The following is a 26,490-nucleotide window of genomic DNA, read 5'->3' as shown; positions in this document are numbered from 1 at the left end:
TCATGGTAAAACGGGATATTTCCTTCTGATCAGCTACTACTCCCAGTCAGATCCTTCATATCATATTTCTCGTGTCACTTTTCAAATAGACCAATGTAACAAATGTAAACAAACCGAGTTTAGCGATACAAACTGTTGCTCTTCTATCATTGTATGTCATACAAAAACATCCATCCAAATTCACTTTCATTTATTTAAGATAATCATAAAGGTAAAAAATTGTCCAATGTACAGTTTGAAATGATGGGTACATCATTGTTACTTCGATCAGTCGGACTGCCTAACATGATTGGTGCTCATTTTCCAAAGGCGGGGGCAATCTAAAGTTAGGTACTATACTCTGAAATCTGTGAAAGGGAATCTAGTATCATGTAGACAAAACGTCCAATGTAACGCTCATTGAATATGTCATTGAGAAAAATCGTCCAATGTAACATGTCCGATGTACAACTCGACTTGTCAAAACGTCCTATGTGGTTTTTTCTATGTTGTAGCATGAAAATCAAAGTAAAATTGTGATTCTACCGTTTCTTCTGAATTTTCAACGTTATTATACAGTGGCTACATTAAAAATAGTATTGCAAACAGTTAAATTAATAATCTGTCGAACTTCAACTTCGATTTTCTCAAAATGGTGAATATGTTACATTGGTCTATTTGAAAAGTGACGCGAGATTTGCTCGTCAGCGCTCCTTCTTTATCACTGTTACAGATCGTCGTCATTTGCAATTGTTGATAGTCGTCGATACAAACCGCTACTAATATGATTTCCTTACCATCGGTCAGAGGTCAGAAAATACAAGTTTCCAGATTCCAACCGCTAACTTACTACCCTGGGAAATTTCTTTTGACATCCCCAGAAGGCATTCTAGCTTTCTAAAGAAGTGTCTTCCTACGAATGACTTTTCAAACTCAGTCGGTAAAGGCGCAGCTACAAAGCAAGACCATGCTGGAGGAGGCTGGGTTCAATTCCCGGTCCGGTCTAGGAATTTTTCGGGTTGGAAAATTTCTCGACTTCCCTGGCCATAGAAGTATGATTGGACTTGCCACACAATTATACCAATGTAAAAATGGTACAGGCATCGAAAGCTCTCAATTAATAACTGTGGAAGTGCATCTAGAACACCAAGTTGAGAGCACGCAATAAGCTAATATGCGATATGCAATAAGCTTGAAATGCGAAGAAGAAGAAGAAGAAGAAGAAGAAGAAGAAGAATAAGAAGAAGCAAGACTCGTTTTGGCAAACAGTGTTCGAAAACACGACTAACGAATGTTTAATGAGGATGGGCATGGTATTAAACTCATGATGTTCTGCGAAGCAAAAACGGTCGCTTTAAGGCCACCGAGCCCCTCATATCACATCACACCACTTATAATCGAGTTGTAGCCATTCAAACCCGGCACCGATGAAGAGATGATAATTTTAACAAAACACGATGAGCAAGCAATGTGACTATGAAACACTTTAATATGATAATATGAAGGAGTGGATCACCGATGAAACCTGGAGGAAGATCGAGGAGCGGAGAGAAACAAAAGCCGCGATAGAGCGAGCAAGGACCCGAGGAGCCAAGAACGAGGCCCGTCAGCGGTATTCGGCTCTAGAGAGGGAAGTTAAGCGTTCCTGTATACGGGACAAGCGAGCGTGGGTGGACTCCCTGGCTGATGAAGGGGAGAAAGCCGCAGCAACTGGCGATATCCGCCTCCTCTATGATGTTTCACGAGCGGGGCAAGGATGAACCCAAGGATGCATGTGAAAGACGCGACTGGACAATTGCTCTCCGACCCCACTGATCAGTTGAAACGTTGGTTTGAGCACTTTGAGAACAACTTCACGAAGTTTCAACGGTCAACCAACCATCAACATCTCGGCATGATCCGCCAAGGGTGAGGCGCGTTACTCGCGTCAACACTGAAGCTCCATCATTGCAGGAGATAGAAGCAGCCATCCTAAGTATGAAGTCCAACAAAGCTCCGGGGGTCGATCGCATATCAGCAGAGATGCTCAAAGCTGACCCCACGCTATCCTCACAAATGTTGCATCAGCTATTCGTCAATATCTGGGACACCACGACCTTTCCGCCCGACTGGATGCAGGGCATCTTGGTAAAAGTCCCCAAGAAGGAGGATCCAACTGTATGCGACAACTGGCGAGGCATCATGTTACTGTGTATTGTTCTCAAAGTTCTGTGTAAAGTTATCTTCAATCGGATACAGGAGAAGATCGACGCGACTCTCCGACGACAGCAGGCAGGATTCCGTACTGGAAGATCCTGTGTGGACCATATTGTCACGCTAGGCATCATCTTGGACCAGGTCAATGAGTTCCAAGAGTCCCTGTACTTGGTATTCATTGACTACGAAAAAGCTTTCGATCGACTAACCCACGAAAACTTGTGGGGCGCTTGCAGGGACGCAAGGAAGTCTCTGATAAGATCGTTAACCTCACCGAATCGCAGTAAGAGGCTTTCTCAGGCAGAGTGTTGCACAACGAAGCTTTGTCTGACCCAATTCGGCTAATCGCGGGTGTGAGGCAAGGATGTATATTATCAACGCTACTGTTCCTCATCGTAATCGACGAGATCATGGTTGGAGCCGTTGACCGTGTACCGAACCGTGGGTTGCTGTGGCAGCCTATTACCAACAATCAATACGAAACTAACGATTTTAAATTGGCTCACCACTTTAGTAGCCTATTGGTCCCAAGCAAACGATTAACGTACTTTATTCTAGTTAAAATTCTATTACTACACTATGTTTGTTTTGATTCGCTATGAAAGTTTGACAGATAACATCAGGGGTGTGTGGATTCATGCAGAACATGCAGGGTTGAGTGAAATAGCTTGGGACTGCTTGGGACCGTTGTTCTGGTACTGAGTGAGCCAAAAATAATAATGATTTTCTTCGGGACCCAGTGGTCTTAGAGTTACCTCTATGCTATTACTATGGAGCATCTCAACGACTTCGATTTGGCTGATGATGTTGCGTTATTAGCACAACGGCGCTCTGACATGCAGAGTAAGCTCGACGACCTTGTGGAACGCTTCTCTGAAGCAGGTCTAACCATCCACGTCAACAAGACCAAATTCCAATATCTTGGCAGCCAGATAGCGTCGGACGGCGGCACCAAGAGCGACATAGATCCACGGATTAAGAAGATGAAGGCTGCTTTTGCCAGTTTACGAAATGTATGGAGAGCGAATCAGATCAGTCGACGCACCAAAATCCAAATTTTTAACTCGAACGTGAAGTCTGTGCTGTTATACGCCAGTGAAACATGTATGAGCGGAGAACACTCAGAAGCTGCAGGTGATGTCTGCCGTACATAATTCGTGCCTCATGGCCCCACAATTGGATCTCAAATTCCGAGCTTCATCGTTTGTGCCATCAGAAGCCGATAGAGACAGAAATTCGTGAACGGAAGTGGAGGTGGGTCGGCCACACACTACGACGGAGCGGAAACGAAATCTGCAAGCAAGCACTGGACTGGAATCCAGCAGGACATCGCAGCAGAGGCAGACCCTGAGGCTCGTGGCGGCGGAGCCTAAACAGTGAAATTAAGAACGTTGACCGAAATTTGACTTGGGCACAGGTTAAGGCCAAAGCTAGTAATCACCCAGGAGGTGCGCAGGATCGTTAAGCTGGGCGAGGGGCACGCAATACAAAGAACCGGTGCGTTGAAGTTAAAATACAATCAAAAGTACTTCAAGTAATTAATGCGTCTTGAAGTAGTACTGACGGTAATTAAAATTATCTATCCGTAATTAATGTAATTAAAATGTAATTAATGTACTTTAATTACAAAATTCCAACTGTAATTAATGGAGTTAAAATGTAATTATTGCTCTACATTGTGTAATTAATGTAATTAAAGCAGTAGCTAATGGAATTAATTTAATTACAGCCGTTGCGTGCGTTGGAGTTAAAGGTTATTGCGTGCCCCTAGGGCCTGGGTTTGATCCCATGATTTTCTGCTCTCTGCTCCGCTCTGAGGCGGCCGAGTCCTTCATATCAGAACTTAGCACTATGATGTAGTTAATGATATTTGAACGGTTATATACCCGACGGTGGTATAAGAATAAGCGGCGACGACCGACTATCTTTCAAACCCGGAGACAAGCTAAGAAAAAGTCCACATTTTTTGGACTACCACGCACAACAAACTACGACCGACGCGACGAGAATGAAGATTTCCTGCAAAACATGGAACGCGAATTGATTAGGTTGATTAGGGTACGATAAATGAAACAAAGATTGTTCGTATAACGATTCGCTCACGTGAGATGTCTCGATCTTTTTTAGGATTAAAATTTAGCTGTAACGCTCTACTCTACTCTACTCGAAGACTTGCTAGGAGTCGAATTTTGAGGATGTTTCCAAAGAAATTCTGAAGAGAATTTCATTGAAATTTCTAGAGAACTCTGAAGATAACTCAACAGGAGATCAGAGAATTATTCAAAAAGAATTGTGAGGTTAAATTCAAGAGATTTCAGAGAAGAAATCCCAACGAATTAAAAAATTGGAAGTGAATTTCGAGGAGTATTTCAAGGAAATTCTGAATGGAGAATTTCTAAGAATTTCTTGGAGCATTCTAAGGGAAATTTGAGGAGAATATTTTCAAAGAATTGGGAGCTGGGTGGTTTTAAGATAATTGTGAACAAAATTCCTTATTAACACGTTTGGTATTTATGCAAACAAACGACTGGGACTATTTTTGTTACCAATTCCCCTTACTCTCCCCCCCCCCCCTTGGTATGCATCGTTACAGAGACATGTACACGTGATTTGCATGTTGCTTGCATGGTTTTCCATATTCCCTTCCTCATTACATTCCAGCCATCTGCGCTCCTTATCCCTTCTATAATCCTACAGCACATGTAGGACTTCGCACCATCTTTCAATTTCAACCCCATTGAGAATGAGTACATTATTGAGAAAGGCAACGGAAGTGAAGGAGATGATGTCGAATGAATGTTCCCACACAGTGCTCCAAGGGGGTATTGATTGTTCGTTTTCACTTGACGTGTTGACTGCAGTAGTGAAGTCTGGCGGCTGAGGTGGGATTTTTCGCAATCGCTTTCGCACGCGAACGAAGGAACCGACCGGCTACAACGGCTGTGCTTATGGTCACGATAAAAATAGCGGGATGCGGGCAGACAGGCAGCGAAAGTCAGGCCTTCTGTTTCTGGCGTTGTAACTAAGTTATACTACAGTGCATAGGAGGAAACAGAAACGAAATGGAATGACACAGAGACAAGTATTTTTGATCGTTTTGGTCAATTCACTACAGGATTTTCTATTGTTATGTAACAGACAGGGGATTGAACAGTGCCTCGTACATTCAGTTTAACGACTTAGATTATGAATAGTGGAAGAGCAGCAGATGATGCTAAGAGTTTTGCCTTTAAATACCGGCTTGGATAAAACAAAAATCCTATGCAGCGCGCGTGGAGCTGACGAAGAAAGAGAGATAGGGCGTGGAGTAATGTTTATATAAACCGAGCGAATACAACATTAGTTCGCATGTGTGACCACAATTTACATTACACCTCACTGTAATGTATCTATTTACATGCGCAGCTGTTAGGATGAAATAATAGGTATGAACATAATAAGAACGTATCATTGAAAATAAGAATATATGCGCTAAGAACCGTTATCAATATTATATTATTATTGGCAGGGTTGGCATGCTCATTTAGTTACACAATTTTCTCATTTGTAAATAGCTTTTCACTCAGTTGATGAAACTTGATTTTACTTTAAACCACTGAAATAGTATGATTAGAGTTCACAGTAGACATGCATTCACACCAATAAGTTTATTTATTGAAAGTCTGAAATGAGCAGCGATTATTTGTGTGGCTCCAATTTGAGACCAGCGTTGTATTTCTATATTAACATAAATCACTTAAAACCTCTATTTTCTGTATTAACCTAAAACTACAGACAAACAAACGTAGCACGTTCTCTTCAACCGTTGTTCACGCATTTAACGTTCAATTTAAATATGATTAATTTTGTGAATCCCCCACCACACACGAAACGAAAATCAATTATGTATTTTATTCATGTGTTTCACTTATACATTTTTGCCAAAACATCAGCCTTATACATTCCATAAGGCATCGGATCACTTTTTCCCGTTCTATACATTCTATCGAACTAGTATGCAACATTGTTTGAGGCTTAGCAGGCAAGTTGTTTTCCGTGAATAGCTCGTGAGATGTCTTTAGTGAGTTTCGTGACGATATTGTTAAGGTAAATTTATTTGAAGATGTACGTTTGTTTGTCTGTGCTAAAACTCTTTTCTATCAGTTGCTTCCAGAAAACCCATGTTTCGTCAAGTGAGTGCAGAATTATTAGCAAATGAGCAATTTGTGTGAAAAATTGAGCACTCCAACGCTGATTATTAGTGCGCCTGCAACATTTGATTCAACCTATTTTACAAACCAAATATTAATAATAATGTGACCAAAAAGTAAATAGCGATAACCGTTATGGTATAAAAAGAAAGTAATGATTTCTTATTGGAGTTATTATCCAACAATCTCAAGTATTTTTTGTCGATCAAATTACCCATAGAGTAGAGAACTACTGCGGCCTAATCACCCATTTTGGGCCTATCGAGCAGAAAACTTCAAATAAATCCATGATTTCAGAGTTAACAAGTCTGGTACGATACTTTAGTTAATTAGCTACGGAACGAAGGCAATGAGAACGCGTGATATGAAGGTTTGCAACCATTATTCCCAAAAACAAAAAAAGCCCTCCGACCGAATCAATTTTTATCTTCATCTGATAGGCCGAAGTGAATTCATTGGCGTTTCAATGCGTTAGACCGAGTTTAGAATCCGTTGGCCGAGTTTGGCGTCAAGAAGCTGTGTTAGACTTTTGACAATATCTCAACGATTGGTTTCTTTTTATCAAATCTTACGATACATACGGGAAGGTAAATAAATTTGGAAGCCATCAGTAATAATAACATTCCGTTTGGTGCTAAACTGCGCAAGATTAAGAAAGACTAAGTGCGGGTTGTGCTTAATTGGCCGGAAATGAGGTAGTTAACCCTATCAAAGAATTTGACGATTTTAAAATTGACACCAATTTTGAGCTACCATATTGCTCGAGAAACCACTATGCGGAAGTCAGCCAAGCGAGGTAAAGTGCCGACGCGTACACAGTATAGTCACTATATTTATAGTCTGGCGGATAGAATTTCGGGAACCAAATAAAGCTTTCAAAACCGGAACCAACCGAGCAGTACTGAATTTTGTAACTGTGATCGTACCATCATTTCTGGATCAATATTTTTTTTATCTATATTAAGGAGACTTTCAGTCCTGGGCTGGTTCGTCTCTGCTGGATCAATATCGTTATGAGTCATTAGGGCCTGTTCATAAACAACGTAGACAGTTTTTTTTGGGATTCTTGACCCCCCCCCCTCCCCCTGCGTAGACAATTGTCCATACAAAATTTTTAAAATTTGTATGGGCCGTAGATAATTGTCAACCCCCCCCCCCCCCCTAAACTGTCTACGTAGTTTATGAACAGCCCCTTATGAAAAGACAACATCATTAACGTTACAGATAAGATTAATTTCCGTGAAAAAAATAATAAATGATGTCAACAACAAAGCTGGATCTATTTATCTTTCCACTGAAAAACTGTACAAACATATAGCGAATTTGTTTTTGATTAAGTTCCAACCTGGATCGGGTATCAAGATTGGGTCTGCTTGTTGCCTTTCAAACGTCAGTGTTAACGTTTGTTTTTGTAACCTGGCTCGGGTTGAGGTTCGCACTGACAATAAGCTCGGGTTCGCAAGGGTTGGAACTGGTTCCTGGATAATAAACAAATTCGCTAGTAGTCATGTGCAGGGTTGTTAGTGACGCTAACGTCTTCAATGGGAATTTGCATAGATCAGTATAGGTCCCTAAGCTCTTTTTGTACTCCCTATCATTTTGCCTATGGATAATAGAGATGGCAACGAATGAGAACCAAAACAAACAACCCGAAAGTATCAAAATTTAGTGCGGCAAACATTAACGAACAGCATTGTTAATCGTTAACATCGGCGTTAAAGTATTCAACGGGAATTTGTTTTGCAGACGTTAACGCTGTCGTTACGGCGTTAAGTTAACGTCATTAACAATATTTTCCCGTTTCGCTTTTTGGTTTGTAGATTTACGTTGCCATTTCTTTTTGGGGTTCTCTCTCCGCCAGACTATAAATATAGCGACTATAATACACAGTGCTGCAGCTTCTATAAAGATTGCTAAAGTGCGGTTGTGTCAGTGATTTGTTTTCACCGGGAACATTTTTCGCTATAGAAAAAAAATCCTGATGAAAACATTTTACGTATATACGAGATGTAGTGTGCGTTAGATAAGCGTCAGCAACCTTTATGTATGCTGCTGTTACCAAGCAAGAAGGGGACCAGCAGCTGACAGTGCCGCGAACCCGCGACTGCTCCGTGCTTGCTTGATGGTCATCGCACTTGGGTCATGGTAGGTGTCGGTGTCCTACCCCAAATTTGTCTAGTTATAAATTACTGGTTTGCACAACCCGCCCTGATCCCACAAGGACATCCACTAATGGGCCTTCCGTCACTGAACAGCACTGTAACGAGACAAAACGAAAAACATAAAAAAGGGACTTACCTGGGAATTTTCCTTAGATCAGCATTTTTGTTGGATGGATTCGGTTCGAACCAGATCTCCAAAAGCTTCTCGACTCCTTCGAAAAAGTGCATATCCTCCCGGCTGCTACTACTACTACTACTGTTACTTAAATCTTCGTTCTCCGCCATTCTTCCAGTGTTCTTTGGGTACGCGATTCCGCCTTACACAGGGTTTTCCACTAGGTATATCGAACACAAACGGGAACGGCAAAAAAAAAATCTTCCAAGGAAAATTTTCCAATACCACACCACCTTGCAAAATTTCAGACAGACGAAGGTTGCAAACGTTTCATCTACGGCGAAAGGGAGTCAACGATTATTGACCGCCGCAACCAACAATATTATTCGCTCGAATGGCACAAACACAGAAAATTACGAAATGGGACCAACGAAAGAACCCAAAACCGAAATAAAAACGCAGACACAGGGAATTTGCTATTTTTCAATGCTTTTTTGGCATACCAATTTTGCCTCTTGTTCTTCTTTTTGCTTTTCTTCCAAAATCGATTGGCCGCGAGAGAGAGGACTTTTAAGGTCGACTCAGAAAAGTCTGATCACAACAAAAGACAGCCGAAGACTGAAGTGCCGAACACGCGCCTGTGCGATTGAAGGCTGCTGGCTGCTGGCTGGCTGCAGGTTCAGGAAGTGTTGCCACATTTTTCCACATCCACATCCAAACATATTTTTCATCTCAAAAAGCCTATACAATCTAATATAATCTGTGATTATAATTTTGGAAAAACACTGAATGAGTTTCATAGTTTTTCAAAAATCTGTCACAGATTTGCATCGAAAATTATAAAAAAAAATCATTGCAGATATTAAAACATATTATGTGGCATCACTGATGCTCTCCGTATCGAAATTCGACGAGAGAGAATTGGCGTTGACGGCGACTCTGTAGCTCTTTACTCCTATGGTAAAATCCATAAGCAAACGTCAGACTGTGCGTGAAACATGGCGGACTTCATACTATCCTTTCACTCCACCGAAAAATCCTATAAGAAACTGTCAATCTTTTCTAGCAGAGACGATTTTTCGATGGTGCCGTCAACGCCAATGACATTTATATATCACGCTTAGTTCAGTTCACCCAAATATGGGTGAAGAACACCCATAATCGCGCAAAAGTGCACAAACCCATTTTATGGGTAAAGTTGATTTACCCATGTACCTTACGAATAATGTAGGTAATTTTTACCTATTTATAGGTTATTGATTTAGGGTGAATTTAACTCATATTTGGGTGATTATTTTCATTTTTCTTCTGAATTTCAACGGAATAAATAAAAAATAAAAATACTTTGTTAAAATTGTATTTTATTTGTAGCAAATATTACACAAGTAGGGTTAACTACCCCATTTCCGGCCTATTAAGCACAACCCGCACTTAATCTTTCTTAATCTAGCGCAGTTTAGCACCAAACGGAATGTTATTATTACTGATGGCTTCCAAATTTATTTACCTTTCCGAATGTATCGTAAGATTTGATAAAGAGAAACCAATCATTGAGATGTTGTCAAAAGCTCGGTCAAAAGCCTAACACCGCTTGTTGACGCCAAACTCGGCCTACGGATTCTAAACGCCAATGAATAATAAAGTAACAATTTTGATTATACTTCAAGCACAGACAAACAGACGTAACTCTTTGAAAAACTTGTTCTTGAAAACATAGTATCTCAAAACATATAACCTCAGTAACGACATCTATCTGGCTTCTCGCGGAAAACAATCTTGCTCGCTAACTCGTAAACAATATTGCATAAAATTTCTATAGAATATATAGAAACGTCAAGTGATCCGATGCCAGCGCTGCGGCGAGTAGTTCGCGGAACTGATAATATTCAAATCAACCGTTAAATGCATGAACGAAGATACACAATGAAGAGTTACGTCTGTTTGTCTGTGCTTCAAGATTAAGTTAAAAGTACTCATCAATGAGAACAGAAATGTATCCAAAACAGTAGTGTTGGAGAAGAACTTATTTTGAAGTATTTTCTATCTTAATTTTGAGTTGTTTCGTTTCTCCGTGCAACTCGCATGGTAAGCATTCACTGAAAAAAGTTTTCACTTAGTTTCTATTAGGAACGCACATAGTATTTTTCCAAAAACAAAAACAATGATTTTTACCTGAATATCACATAGCATTAGAAATTCTACACGAATAGAAATCTCCTTATACCTTTTGGCAAATTTCTATTGCTGATTATTCATAAAATGTATAAGTCAACTAATAAGCAGACGCCTTGCAAAAAGTTAATGAAGCTCATGTGTCAAATGAAATGTATAAGCGGTCACACATACCTTTTATGCATTCTTGTAGGACCTATGTGGTTTGTCTTATGGAATGTATAAGGCTGATGCTTTGGCAAAAATGTATAAGTGAAACACATGAATAAAATAATTGATTTTCGTTTCGTGTATATGAGAAATCATAGAGATTTCATTGGACACATAACGTTCATGTGATTTAGTGGTGCAATTTCCAATTATGGGATCACATGAAAGTTATGTGAAATTCACATGGATATTTTCCACTGGTTATGTGATTTATTTTATGAGTGTTCCATTGTGAACATTTTGGTACAAAGAGAAAAAAAAATACCCTTAATTTAAGTTCTTTTTACTTAATTTTGGATAATTTTGAGTTTTGCATCCCACTCTCACTTTTTATTGTTGTCAAAAACGGAACGAGAGATTCGACTTTCTCATGACTATCGTTCAATAAACTACTAGTGAATATATGAGATATTCTCAAATTTGAGTACTTAATTTTGGGTAGAAAATACTCACGAGTAAGTAATTATTTTTGCCGTAGTCAAAGGTAAACTACTATAAAACGCTGTCCAGACTGGAGAGTTATAACATGTTGTAACGGTAGTCTGAATGTACTATAAGCGATTTACTGAAAATTAGCTTCATGAACAGAACATGGGAGGCTCGATGGGAGGTAAGTGCAAAAAAAACTTAATTTTGGGTAATTTTTCGGTTCCGTGTAGATTGCATACCCAACAAGATTCAAAATGTTTCAGTGCCCCATAAAAGTTTCACTTCACGTAGCTTCAAAGACTACGGCTTTGTGATTCCAAGACTGTATTGCCCACGAATGGAAACCGAAGTTTTTGATGCTAGTACCACAGACAAACAGACATAACACTCGCAAGTTGTTCATCGAACAAGCATTTAACGGTCAATTTAAAGGTATCGTAGTTGGTAGTACCACCACCTGTGACGCGCATAGTCAATTCCCTTGCGTTTGACATTTACACACTACTGCCATCTGTTCAGCGTACTACCCACCATAGTGTACTCAACAGATGGTGGTAATGTTTTAGTGACGATGTATATACTGATTTAATTTTTAATTTATGGATCAATATGAACTTTTGAGTATATATGAATTACTCAAATTTACTCGCTGTGAAAATCACAACTCTGAGTTGACATGTCGAATATTTTTATCCGATCGATTGGATCGATTGGACATCACTGATCACGCCGTAAAGCCGTTGGTCCTCGGTTCATGAGTTGATGGGTCGATAGGTAGGGTCCAGGTGTGGGAGCTGCCTTCCTGGCGTCGGTACTGGGTACTCAACATGGAATACAAGATCGACAAACAATGAAAAAAATGACTTTCGAGAAATCATCGAGAGAAGTCATTGTTTACAAAAGCTGTTACGCTCTAATTCCAGCTCTATCTAGATATTTAAAAATATGTTGGTAAGAACACTACACTCATAAAATTCGACACATTTTTATTGGCGAATTTCCATGTAAAATTCCACATGATTTTCATGTGCCAAACATAAACAGAAGCACACATGAAATTTATGAGTCAAATGAATATTATGTGAATTGTATGTGTACACATGATTGATTGATTTTTTTTTTGATTTTTTAAATTAAAGTCATTTTAACGCTTTTGGGTCATTCGTGACTTTTCCGGGGTGAGATTTGAACTCGTGACTTTGGCGTGAGAGGTATGGATTCTAACCACTACGCCGGGGTCGCCCCGTGTGTACACATAAGAATTATGTGTCCGACACATATATATAATTTGTTTATCACATTGCGAAAATTCATGTCTGGGACACATAAAAATAATCATTAATTTTTTATTAGTTTAGTTATATTAAATTTGAATAAATTATGCATGGCAAAGATCCTGGTGATTTTGTCTTAACTATTTGTTTATTTGTATCAAAAATCTTTAACAGAAGCTGCCAGTCCCAAGTGAAAATAAATTCGATTTACTGAGTTTATTCAGCAAAATGCTGTCAGCTGTCAGAATTTTTTATTGCTGGAAAATCAGTGAAGAAATATTACTGAAATGTTTACTGATTATCAGTAAAATGTTGTCCTATTGACAGAAGTTGGAATTGCTGAAAAATTCAGCAGCAATATTTTGCTGGAAAGTTTGCTGCAAGGTGACTATATATAGGTGTTCTAATGTGTCAAATTCATGATTCAGCCATGTTGAATTTTTGTATGGGACAGCGACCGAGTTTGTTTACAATTTGCTCTAAAACCGCACTTCTCCCCCCCCCCCTCGCGACCTCCTCGCCATATAGTGATAAAGCTGTATCACCTTGTATATACCCACCATGGTTTGCTGATCTTTCATTAAGTCTAAAATCAACAAAATTCTGCTGAGTTTCAGCGATTTAAATTTGGTGTGATGGATAGGCCCTTTTTAAGCTCTGTATAAGTTTGTCATCTCAATTCGTTTCAGTGTTTGTCACTAACTTCGGAGTGTAAACTGGCCTGAATGAAAACAAAACATTCTGAGGTCGTCTGTTCTGTTAGTGCAGCTGATTGTTTTCAATAAAAAATTTGCAAAATTTTCTTGTAAAAATTTTTGAAATGAAAAAGTGTTATTCAAAGCTTCATTGTTAGCCAGTGCTCTTCTAGCACTTTGCGTTGATCTAGTCATTTAGAGTGCGTTTAGCTTCGTAAGTGTAGAATATATACATTGTCTAGGATAAGTATGTCTTCGGACGCCGTGAGGAATCCGTTTATCGATTCATCGTCACCATCGCGCAATCATGACCGCGGCATAGACCCTACTGCGGATGCTCCCGATCTCGATGGTGACGAGGTGGAAGACATTCCAGCAGCAATGACTGAATCATACAGTGAAATTGCTTATACGCAAAATTTCTTCGGCACTACCAATGCCGAGGAACAGTTCGAAGATGGCGGTGGCAGTAGCCAGAACGCTGGCTCCGGGTCGTCTTCGTCATCCTCATCGCAAACACGAAAGCGACCGGATTCGCTCAATTGTGATAAGAGGAAAGGTGTGGAATTTAGAGGGCTGTAATTTTTATGAGAATGAATAACTACATTGTATTTGCAGATGCTTCTTTCCCATACAATTTAGAAGGAACCGTTAGGGTAGATGGCAACATGACACACTTTGTAGCGGAGAATCTTGAGTACAAAATTAAACTGGCAAGTCCGGTAACGGTTACTCGAAAGGATTCTAGTAATCCTTCCGGATCGCGGCAGAGTACTCCCTCGGCTGCAACAGGTGGCACGGGGGTTGGTCCCGGTGGATACGGCCTAATGCCGAGGCCATTCATGATGCCACCACACCTGAACCAGATAGATCCAAACGTGCTGAACGAAATCGAACGGGAAGCGCAAGCGTTGGCCGCTTCGGTCGATAATCTAACCGAAAGCCTCTGCTCGGTGCTGCACTCGATTTCCTCGATCACAGCAGATAATGTGGAAATCTACAAGAATGCCGTTACAAAGCTGACCGATTGTATGGATGCCAACATCAAATGTATGTACACTATTATGGCCAAAGCGGAGGAGATCTCCAAAGCCATCAAACCGGCCGAAGCTTTGGCAACGCGAATGTAAGTAGCAATAATTGATTATTTTCCACTTTTTATATAATTAATTCTGGTCTATTTTATGGAACCGCCAGACGAGAAATCAAGAGGCTCGTTGATATGTTTGAAAGCAATGTTTAAATCGATGGGAGAGTCTAAATGTGATTCCTCTTCCCGTGTCTTTAGAAATCGTGGATGGTGGAAAGCAAGGAATTTTGTTTGAGCTACTAAACAAATGTTGCAGCTTTGAACCGCACAGATTTCAGTTTATAATCAATAGCTTCGATTATTGTTAAGCTGCATGTTTTACGTGGAACATAGCAAACAAGTTGCTAATAAGCAAGGATCAATATTTATTCTCAACTTATAAGAGCTCTCTTGTCTCGTGGAACACAAAAGAAATCCTTGGAAATTGGGACCCAGTTGACAACAGTTTGATATTGGTTTCTTTCTACATCATCATTCAAAAAAATAGACAGTCAAATGTTTATTATTTCATTACATCATTAAAACATGAAAGTCAATCGATCTCACTTGAGCAAGCCTCAACATAAATTACCGTAGAAAAAGTAATACCTGATAACCCGAGTAGCACCTTACGGACTACCAAAATAAAAGATCCTCAAAACAAAACGGATTAGCTATACCAAATATTCAAACTTCTCTCATAAGCTTAATCTATGATGAACGGTGGAATATGTCCGTTGAATGTACGTTCAATCTCTTCGGCAACTGACAGGCAGTGCCGATCACGATTGCGACTGGCGACAATCTGAATGCCCAATGGTAAGCCATCAGGGTCCAACCCCAGGGGGATCTGAGTGGCCGGTACGTGCAATACGTTGAACAAGCACCAGTAGCCAAAGTTGTACACATTCACGAAGGCAGAGTAATGGTACGGAGCGGCGTGGGTCGTGCTATGGTAAAACAGTATACCATCATCTCCAAGCAGTTCCGTAAGTTCCTGATCGCACCGACGGGTAATCTCTTTGATTTTATCAGCATTTTCCTGAGGCAGAATGCTGTCGATCAGTGAGTAAACGGAAGCCAATGTGTACTCGCTGTTGCCAGTGAGTTTCTTCGCCAACTCGACTAAAGGTGAAAGTTGCTTGCCATTTCCCAGCAAGTTGCTAAAGTTAGCTGGCTCTTGGGTCATCCAGTAACGCCACATGTTGCTGGTTTTCTCCGTACCACTCAGCGTCACCTTCTCCACACCACCAGGAGCGATGTTCTGAAAGTGTTCCACTATGCGGTTCATTGCTCTCTGCAACTGCGGATGCACCGAGCTACACTTGATATCGCCCGAGCTGGACATGTAAAAGTAACGTAATTTCTTCAAATCAGTCTTTTCGTCAAGCTTGAGAGCTTGTGCAGTCTTCGGTCCGACGAGGGTCTGCAAGAAAAAAAAAGGTGAGTCAGCACACGTTTCGATGTTGGTTAAAGCTCTCTTACCTTCATAATCGGTCGCATGTCCGAAGCATAACGCGTCATCGGTCCCGCTACGACCATAGTGGAAGTTTCTCTGCCGGTACGCAGCGAACAGCCGCGGGTATTGACAATGTTTGAAGTAGGTTTATGACCGTAGATTCCGCAGTAGAATGCCGGCATACGGATAGATCCACCGATGTCGGTTCCTAATGGGGAAGAATAATGGGAGAGAGTGATTTAAAAATGCAGCCAAAAATCTATAATCTAAAATAAAAAAATAAGTTTAATAAAACCATAAACATTAAAATCTTACAATCACCACAATTTAACGCTCTCCTAAAGCTCTCCTCATGAATCATCGTTGAAATTATACGCAGAAAACCCTTTAAATTGTGTTAATAGTTATCTCAGAATTCTCGCCAAAATGTTCCACACGATCTCCATTAGATTCTACCAACAATCAATACGAAACTAACGATTTTAAATTGGCTCACCACTTTAGTAGCCTATTGGTCCCAAGCAAATGATTAACGTACCCTATTCTAGTTGAAATTCTATTACTACACTATGTTTGTTTTGATTCGCTATGAAAGTTTGACAGATAACATCAGGGGTGTGTGGATTCATGCAGAACATGCAGGGGTGAGTGAAATAGCTTGGGACTGCTTGGGACCGTTGTTCTGGTACTGAGTGAGCCAATAATAATAATGATTTTCTTCGGGACCCAGTGGTCTTAGAGTTACCTCTATGATTCTACTCAGAATCATCTAGGAGTTCTCCTTGATGTCCTTTTCATAACTCCCATGAAATTATTCTAAGAATTACCAACTCATAACTTTATGCTTCTCCCAAGGGGTGGTCACTCTACACACGTATTTTGCGCCAACATTTTTCTCAGTGTGCCTCATGTGTGCCGCAGCTGTGACGGCAGTGCCGAGAGTGTCAGTCATCAGACTGAATTTGTTTGTTGTATAATAGACTTCTTGCCGCAAGATCTCACTAAACCAACCGTGCTGTTCTAACAATGTAAAAACGATTTGTTTATTACTTTCAACCACGAAATAAACTGTCAAAGTGTTCGACCTGACAGTGGTTTGTTTTTTTATTTTCAACCAGTAGAACGCATGTATTAGTGAAACTGCTCACTAATACCAACAATCAATACGAAACTAACGATTTTAAATTGGCTCACTACTTGACTAGCCTATTGGTCCCAAGCAAACGATTAACGTGCCCCATTCTAGTCAAAATTCTAGTACTACACTATGTTTGTTTTGATTCGCTATGAAAGTTTGACAGATAAAATGAGGGGTTAGTGGATTTTCCTATGTTTCGAGGGGTGAATCGATTAGCTTGGGACCGAAGATAGTACCAGAGCTGAGCCAAAAAGTTGAGCACGTTTCTTCGAGACCTTTTGGTCTTAGAGTTACCTCTATGGTAGAATCGAGAATGAAATCCTATCCCAGATCCTAACCATACTCACCAAGACGATGTTCCAGAGGCACTCCAGGTGGACAAGCTGACACCGGTCAAACTGGCCCGACAGGAGGATCTCCTCAAGAACGTGATCGAGCTCCCTCGCCCGCTGGACAACGAGCACGGCAAAGACAACATCCAAGCGCATCTGGTGGTATTCGAAATCTACAATCGCTGGACGGGTCATGTACCAACTGGACGACAAGAAACGGGACGAAGCAGTTAATTTCAGAATGCGACGAAAATATTCCTGCTGCAAGGCTAGCTGCTTGAGCGGGGAGCACGAGAGTGAGCAGGTGTATGCATTAACAAAGTTCTGCAAAATGCGATTCCCGATGCGGTCTCACCACCATGTCGTCGCCACTGGCATCTTCAGCGACTGTCAGTATCAGTACCACCGGAACGGTCATGTCCTCGATGGAGCAATAGCCATCGAAAGTCACCATCCGGCAGCCACAGCAAAATAAAAGCTAAAACAAGTCTATATCTAGAGTAACATTTGAAATGGGCCTATGTCCAAAACGTAAACAAATCGGGTTTTGATACCATTCTTTAGCACTGCTTGATAGCTACTAATCGTGTAGGAAAGTTCCGCATAATCGAGAAAAATCATTAAAACTAACTCGATTTTCGAAACGGCCGATCAACGAAATTTTTCGATTCATCAATAGGCCCGCACGCTAAAACGGCCAACCATTCATTTATTTCATTTAATTGATAAGCCTAGTGGCGTAGAAGGGCCGATGATTGAAAAATTTCAAACCAGAGCTAGGCCCTACTGCTTGAGGCAGGGCCGATGATTTGTTTTGAATTTATTTGACGTTGCGAAAAGGCTTAGCAAAGGGCCTACCATTTCTGATGACAAGCACAACGGCTTAACAAAAAGGGCCTATCCATTGAAAGATTCACAAAAAAGGCTTATTAATTTAAGAAATTATATTGTTATCGATTTTCATATAATTTTGAAAGCTTTTCGCATATTTTGGATGTTGTATACTGAGATACAGTTACTATTGTTATTGTGAACAATATAAATGCCTAAAATACTTCAATTTTCTTAAATATGAATTGAATAATGACGGTCAAAATTTAAAATTCATTTTCTGGTTTGTTTACGTTTTGGACATAGGCCTATTTCAAATGTTACTCTAGATATGATTTCAGGTTGGTCAAACCGAAACACAAACCGGAGTAGTAGTGGAGGGCACCATTCCATCCGTTTCTTTTCCTTTCTTTCGGAATGAACGGAACATACAAGTTTCTTGTTTTTAATTTAATTTATGAACAACAATAAAGCACCTCCTCTCCCCCTCCGTGGATTGTTTATTGAAAACCGAAAGGATAATACCGATACGAATGATATACTGCTTTGGACAGGCATTAGGATGTGCGCTGGTAAAGAATCCATGGCGAAACTTGGCCGGAAATTCGCAGTTGCAGACCAAAAATTGGATTGTGTCAACAACAATGATTAAAGTTTTGACACATGCACAGCAGATATAGAACAGTGTTGCCAATAACTTTAAATATTATGCACATTTCTAACCATGAGTACCAATGAGAGTGCCCAGGTGTGCCGAGTGACCATCCCCTTGGCTTCTCCCCAGAAATTCATTGGAATTCATCTCAGAATTCCTTATACCCCGTACAGACCTCGGTACAGCCTATGGCTTATATCATGTCATATAGGCTCCCGAAAAAAAAAATTACAGTGAAATTTTCAGTGGAAACAATGCTCTAACATTAATATTTATTGTCGACAATAAAAATGATTGTTATAATGTTGTACTCTTCCGAAAACGGCAAAACTGCTGCCTAGCTGTACAATGAATGTACATAATAAAATGTTGTTACAATGATTTTTATCGTATTTTTCATTTATGTTATTGTTAACATGATTCGATCATGAACAATAATGAACAACTCTATTACAATAAAAATTGTTGTTACATTAAATATTGGTGTATTTTCACTATGGGTTACTTCACGAACAATAAAAATAAATCTGATTGAAGCATGCAGACTATGAGAGGGTCAGCAACACTGCCAATGTAATTAAGATAGGCGCTGCTCGTATGGCTCTGGCTTTGATAGTTCGTTTGGCTCAAAACTAGGCAGTCCGCGTCCGCTCATATCTTATCCTAGACCCTCTCTAAAGCTTAATCTCCATTAAACCTTTTCCGTGCAGTCAACAATCGTACAATAATAATAAAAAATTCCACCACTTGAAGATGTCAAGAAGGAACTCTCAGGTGGAGGCATATTTCATGGGCGATTCTCTCCAGTCGAATGCATTAACTTATCAACGACGCTCAACCACCAAAGAGACGTGACCTAGGGATATCGAGCGCAGGGGAGTTGGCCTGTGTTTCTCACAAGTTCCGGATCGAATCTCGATCCATAACCAGTAAAAAAAAGGACCACCCGTAACAGACATACCACCCCCTTCCCTTCCCGGGGCAATGTTTTATTTTTTCGATTTATTTTTAAAGTCGATAAAGTAGATCTGTCAAGCCAACACATACACTCTAAAGTACACTGTTATTTTTTTTAATCAATAAATTCGCCAACCAACAGTAAAATAACAATAATATATAATGTTATTGAAAAAAAAATATATGGGAAAATCACGAAAATTTCATTGTTAAGATACTTAACAACCCCCCTTTTTTATTGTAAATTTTCCATTTACCATGAAATTTACTGTTTTGTACAACATAAATCAAGGTAAATTTATTGTCGACGTAACAATATAAATCATTGTTAAGACAATAATTTTCGTCTTATTGTTACATTGTTTTTTAATGTATTTTTGTTGTTATTTTTTTTCGGGCTGTCTTACAATGAGCACTCATACATCTAGTTTTCACTGCAAATCCTATATATGAGTGCTCATTGCAAGCCAGCCTATATTAGCCATAGTCTGTCCGGGGTATTAGGGCATTGCTATCTATAAACGCTTAACAGTTCAATTTGAATAGGAAATCAAGCATCGATGTGACTGTTATGCTTTTATGGGCATATTATCTCATGTTCAGAACTCCCATAGGATGCTATCAGAATTTTGATGTAATTATTGATGAACTTACACTTTAATTCCATTAAAATTATCTTTAGAAATTCCATAACTGTTCTCCTCAGAATTATCTAGATTTTTTTTTAATTGCTTGGGCACTGAACATTTTTTCAAGGTGCAAAGCCTTAAAAACTTTCCAGAACCAAAATAATGATTTTTTTTTTCTGGGATCCAAAATTCTACATTTTGAGTTTTGTTTTGAAGCCAATATTAAAAAAAATCTAATTGGGTTGTTTAATTTCGAAAAACATACCAGTTATTATACATCATCTGAAAGAGCTTCGATTTCTGATCACAACCATATTTTTTTCAATCCCATAGAGGTTCATATCAATTTTTAAATTAAGCTTTTTTTTTATTTTTGACACTAAATCTATTAGCACAAACGAAGTGACAGACGACTAACTGGCGAAGAAATCAATTAAAATAATGTGGTTCACTGTAATAGAATTTTCTTGGAAGCTTGTGCCATCATCCACCAGATGGGTTAGTTTTTTCGTTTTGATTTGAACAAAGTTGATTTTGTGTACAATGATTCTTTGACAGTGTGCAAAGAGTGTATCATTTTGTCATTTTTTTATGCATTTCAGTTTTGAGTAGAGTGAAAGAGATAGAACAAAAACATTCTAATACATTTGGTGAAAATGCCAGTACAATTCAGTAGTAGTGTTGCCATGTGGTACAATCCAGTAGTAGTGGTGTTGCCATGTGGTACACTGAAAAATTGTAATAGCAGGTTAGTCACCAAAGTTTTCGAGCCGCTCCGTCTGTCACTTCGTTTGTGCTATTAGTTTATGGCTGGCTACCATACACAGTTCCACCAACAATCAATACGAAACTAACGATTTTAAATTGGCTCACTACTTGACTAGCCTATTGGTCCCAAGCAAACGATTAACGTATCCCATTCTAGTCGAAATTCTAGTACTACGCAATGTTTTTTTTTTGATTCGCTATGAAAGTTTGACAGATAAAATGAGGGGTTATTGGTTTTTCCTATGTTTCGAGGGGTGAATCGATTAGCTTGGGACCGAAGAGAGTACCAGAGCTGAGCCAAAAAGTTGAGCACGTTATTTAGGGACCTTCTAGTCTTAGAGTTACCTCTATGGTTCCACCGAGGGGCGCTAAGATGGTGATTTTTGCTAATGTAGTCGCATTTATTTAAAATTGTTCCAGTTCACCAAAATAGATGATTATATGTATTTATCTCAATAGCTCTTAACAACCCAATTCTTTTTCTTCTAAATCTAATATCTTGAAGTTTTTATAAATAACAAATTTTTATAAAAAGCATAGTCTAATGCTCTTAACAAATCTCGAAGATGGATTTTTTTTTTCTTCTCAATCTCAATATTTCTGTTAGTACAGACTAAGGAGTGTTCAATTTTCTTACTCCGAGTCAGAGCTGGTAAATATCACGGCCGTCATGTGAAGATAGGAAAACAGGTCCTCTCACTATCACGAGACGAAACTACAGTATGCAAAAAAAAGTTTATCACCCCCCTACCAATTTACAATTTTTTTTTTGTTTTTCTGGTGAAAATCAGTTTAATTTTGTGATCTCCATGATTTATCAATTTATGTTTATTTATCACATTGCCATTGAAAAAACGGCGTTTATATCTTTTCGTGAGAGTTCATGTGATAAATTATGAAAAATGGTAAAAAATTACGCAAAAAAAGTTTATCCACCCCCAAACGGATACTATGATTTAAGTGTGTTTTACAAAGTTTTAATGTGTATTCTGCAACTTCATCCAATGTAAACATTGTGTCTATCTGTCATTTAGTGCTCTTGAAGTTTTCGTGCTCAAAATTTCAGTTGTGTGTTCATAATTGGAAGTTATTTTTTTCAAAATGCCCAAAAAAGACCAAATTTCGATCAGTATCCGAAATTTGATTATTGAACATCACAAAACTGGCAAAAGCTACCGTGATATTGCCGATATTGTCCAGTTCCACAAAGATACGCTTGCTAGAATTGTGCAGATGTACAAAAAGCGTGGTTCTATCTCACCAGCTAAGCGATTGGGGCGTCCTTCAAAGACAACTGACCTAATTGACAGAGCTATCGTGAAGAAGGGAGAGCTGGACCGGGGACTACCAGCTCCGAAAATTGCGAAACAGATTGAAAGCGAGTTTTCCATTCAAATGACATCACAATCCGTACGAAATCGTCTTCATAAGAAAAGTCCTAAGAGCAAAGTAGCTCTTAAGAAGCCATGGTTGTCCGCAAAAAAATTAGAAATGGAAGAAAAGATTGAAGTGGGCCCAGGACCCCATTTCATGGACCAAAATTCTATGGTATCTGATGGTATGGTCTGATGGTATCAATGGTGACCCAAATAGCATTACTTTCGTGTCGTCTGACCAGATCACCTTATTCCAGTCATCACTGGTCCATGAAATGCGGTCCTGGGCCCACTTCAATCTTTTCTTCCATTTCTAATTTTTTTGCGGACAACCATGGCTTCTTAAGAGCTACTTTGCTATTAGGACTTTTCTTATGAAGACGATTTCGTACGGATTGTGATGTCATTTGAATGGAAAACTCGCTTTCAATCTGTTTCGCAATTTTCGGAGCTGATAGTCCCAGGTCCCCAGCTCCCCCTTCTACACGATAGCTCTGTCAATTAGGTCAGTTGTTTTTGAAGGACACCCCAATCGCTTAGCTGGTGAGATAGAACCACGCTTTTTGTATATCTGCACAATTCTAGCGACCGTTTCTTTTGAAGCTGGACAATATCGGCAATATCACGGTAGTTTTTACCAGTTTTGTGATGTTCAATAATCAAATTTCGGATACTGATCGAAATTTGGTCTTTTTTGGGCATTTGAAAAAAAAAATAACTTCCAATTATGAACACAAAACTGAAATTTTGAGCACGAAAACTTCAAGAGCACTAAATGACAGATGTCGATTTTCCTTATTAGAGAGTTGTATAGATTTTTCTCCTTTAGCTTACTTAAATCTTTGGTTTTTATTAGTTAGGTAGGTTCCGATTCAACACATTGTAGTTTCATTTTTATACCTATGATCTTGACTTTTTTACCTAGGGGATGAGTACTTAAGGGGGTTAGATTTTGATAAGTTCTTTAGTGGGAATGACACTGATGAAGACTGCACATTGTAGTCGAAATACGTATCTGTCATGGATACCAAAATTAATTAACTGGAATTAAATGGAAGATAACCTGTGTATGAGCAAATCACGTGCGTTCCGTTAAAAAACATAGTGACTTTGAAGGATACATTTATTCATACAAGCAGGTCGCCATTACCGAGCATGGAAAGCTGGATAACCGATTGACATCCGGAAAAAAGCCACCGGGAAAGTGCTACTTAGCCTCGCTCGCAGTATGAGTTGGCATGGGATAGCGTCCGATGAATATGTGAATTGGGTCTTCACCCGCATGCACGAGAAATCCGAGTCAATTTGTGGGATTGTTATATTAGAAAATAAATTTTCATAGCAAATTATTCCTTCTTGAAAATATGAACAGTTTTACCACGTTTTACGATACTTCATAGTAATGGCTGTTGACATGATGGATTACCATTGCATTCAGCATTATTCTCCTTTTTTGGATAATGGCATTCGATTTAATGGCGTTCGGAGTGGAATGACAGTTTAAATTATGAAGTGCATTTCCCATGTAAAAAGTTGTAAAAATTCTAGTAAATTTATAAATCATTCTATTCCAGTTATAATCAGTTGTAATGTACCTTACATGATCAGTTATATCAGTAAACATATGATAACTAAAAAATCATAACTGTAGCTTGATCTGATGATGCATTTTTCATGTTTTCAAATACAAAATCCTTGATTTTATCACACAATATGAAAGTAGGTGCCAATTGATAGTGCAGTGTCATTTTCTCAAAAATCGGTGGAAATCTATATGGAACTGACATGCTAAGTTATTAAAAATTAAACCCCATTTTAATACTTACTGAACCGGATTTTACTTTCGCAAACAGTTGTTTACAAAACAAAATAATAATCATAATAAAATGCATGTCGACAAATCAGGAGAATATTGGATAGAAGGCTAGTATGTGGTGTTGTAAAATGTTACACTAAATCTGAATGTTGTAAAAATTAAATTAAAAATAGTGACAAGAACCCGTAACCGAACGAAAATACCCTAGTATAGGAAAGATGTTACAGACCAACGGAAAAAGAACAGGTTTCAAACGACTAGATTCGAGAAAAATCTCTTGTGCTGAAGCTAAGCATGCTAGTTGCAAAGTACCGAAGAGAAAATAGACAGACTGTATACTTAGTTGGCAAGGGAAAACAATTTTAGACCTAGTCCAAAAGCGCTGCCACAGGCTGCAACCAGAGCTCCTTCTCCACCGCTTGATCCGCCTACCGTGCGCCGGCTGTCGTATGGGTTGTTGGTCTGACCGATCAGATTATTTCTCGTCTCTTGCCTACAACAGCAGCGATAGGGAAAACAAAATCCTAAATCGATTTACTCATTAGATGCCACTAGCGTGCACAGCAGGGGTGGCAAACAACTGTCATTCTGATCCCGTTAGTTATTTTGTACATTTGATACCTGTTTTCGGGCGTGTGCTACGCCATAAATTGAAACACACGAGTCTAAGAGTAGAAAGAGTTTGCCATCCCTTTCACCGCCCCTCCCGAATGCGTGCTGCGCACGCTAGTGATGCACGAACGTAATCGCCCTTACCATCGGTTGATTTCCGGAATGCTAGTGGTAGCGATAATGATAGCACCCGCTTCCTTCATTAGTTTTACGCACTCGGCATCTTCCTTGGCCTTCACATGGCGCCGTGCTTTAATGCCAAGTGTGTGCAATTTATCCTTAACCGCAGTGCTGTCCTTTGTCGTGAAAGGAACTCCTAGGAAGGGCTTTTCGGCAAATTCGTTTTCCGAAATGAGACCTCGCTGAATGCGATCATCGATAGCTTTCGCTTCTTCCAGTGCCTCAATGAAAGGCCCATCGATTACTGCGTTCACAACTGGATTGACTTCATTCAGACGATCGATAAAGGCACTGATCACTTCGAAGCAGGTGACTTCCTTGGTTCGAATCATTTTTGCCAACTCTTGGACACTGTAGGTCACAATGATGCTCTTTCGCTGTAGCGGTGGACACCGCATGCGACTCGGTCCCCAGTACCATTTTAGGACCATTTCGACTAGTCTATCAACTAGCATATGTATAATCATGAAGAAGTTGAAAAGTAAACTATACGCTATGTCCTTCATTATTTGGGTGGATTTGTTCCGTTTCTGCAAACAAGAGAATAACGTTCGATCTTCATGAATAATGCAATTCGATACGTCCACAATGCGAGTTCTTCGAGTGAACCGCTAGGTATAATTTACAAGTAGCTTCGAATTTCTACTACTGGCTGAGTCTAAATATGTTGCGTCGTCATCATGGATAACAGAAGACAAAACGTAGTATACTCACATTCCGGCTTTCACGCCTATTGCCGCTGGTGGACATTGTTGTACCTGCACTTCTATTCGACTGATAGTTATTACTAGTACTACGCACTCTTAACTTCGTTCTGACAACACTACACTTACTAGACGACTAGAAGACTAGGTCGGCAACACCTGGAAAGTTCGTTCACGAAACGATGGACCATTCCGATCCTATCGCAGTGATCTGTCGTGGCTTTCTCTTTGTAATCAACTGCTTATACGGTAGGCAGCTTACCACTCGCTGCTGCTGTCTCCGACACTCTTACATCTGAAACTGTTTTGCTTTCATGCACGTTCATTCATATTTCGGACACTAATTTATAAATTATAAACATAAAAATTGGCATGAACGAGCGTGTTGTTTTTGTTTGCGGTTTTACGTGAGAAAGTGAAGGAAGGAAGATTTTTTGCTTTTTTTCACACACACGTAAACGAGAAACATCGTTGGAGTAAAGATAGTCTCCCGGCAGTCGTCAATTCGCGACTACGTAACATGGCATGTTCACGCAAAGATT

At 39.5% G+C, this 26,490-nt stretch overlaps 3 protein-coding genes across 4 annotated transcripts in view; 1 reads left to right on the top strand and 2 right to left on the bottom strand.

The window, feature by feature from the left end:
- The window catches only part of SamDC (S-adenosylmethionine decarboxylase), a 62,922-nt gene extending 53,657 nt beyond the window's left edge, over positions 1-9,265 (bottom strand). For both annotated transcript variants that reach the window (XM_065222320.1, XM_065222321.1), the window contains exon 1: positions 8,664-9,265. In XM_065222320.1, coding sequence (XP_065078392.1) covers positions 8,664-8,812 — 149 coding nt within the window. In that variant the 5' untranslated portion in view covers positions 8,813-9,265. The remainder of the gene's footprint in view (positions 1-8,663) is intronic.
- Positions 9,266-13,486: 4,221 nt separating this feature from the next.
- BORCS6 (BLOC-1 related complex subunit 6) lies at positions 13,487-14,893 on the top strand. Its single transcript, XM_065222328.1, has 3 exons — positions 13,487-13,981; positions 14,041-14,548; positions 14,620-14,893. The coding sequence occupies exons 1-3, from the start codon at positions 13,672-13,674 to the stop codon at positions 14,663-14,665; spliced, it is 864 nt and encodes a 287-aa protein (XP_065078400.1). The 5' UTR covers positions 13,487-13,671; the 3' UTR covers positions 14,666-14,893.
- A 117-nt stretch (positions 14,894-15,010) lies between these two features.
- LOC135701501 (fatty-acid amide hydrolase 2) lies at positions 15,011-26,248 on the bottom strand. The gene is made up of 5 exons (XM_065222315.1): positions 25,959-26,248; positions 25,209-25,774; positions 24,821-24,945; positions 15,977-16,158; positions 15,011-15,917 (listed from the first exon to the last, which is right to left on the bottom strand). Exons 1-5 carry the CDS (start codon positions 25,992-25,994, stop codon positions 15,198-15,200), a joined length of 1,629 nt encoding a protein of 542 aa, XP_065078387.1. The 5' UTR covers positions 25,995-26,248; the 3' UTR covers positions 15,011-15,197.
- Between the last annotated feature and the right edge of the window lie 242 nt (positions 26,249-26,490).

This window comes from Ochlerotatus camptorhynchus, unplaced genomic scaffold (assembly GCF_037179485.1).
Source record: "Ochlerotatus camptorhynchus isolate MF236.1 unplaced genomic scaffold, CSIRO-AGI_Acam_v1.1 ptg000165l, whole genome shotgun sequence".
Lineage (NCBI taxonomy): Eukaryota > Metazoa > Arthropoda > Insecta > Diptera > Culicidae > Ochlerotatus > Ochlerotatus camptorhynchus.
The sequence above is the reverse complement of the archived record's forward strand: the minus strand, read 5'-3'. Positions and strand labels throughout refer to the sequence as shown.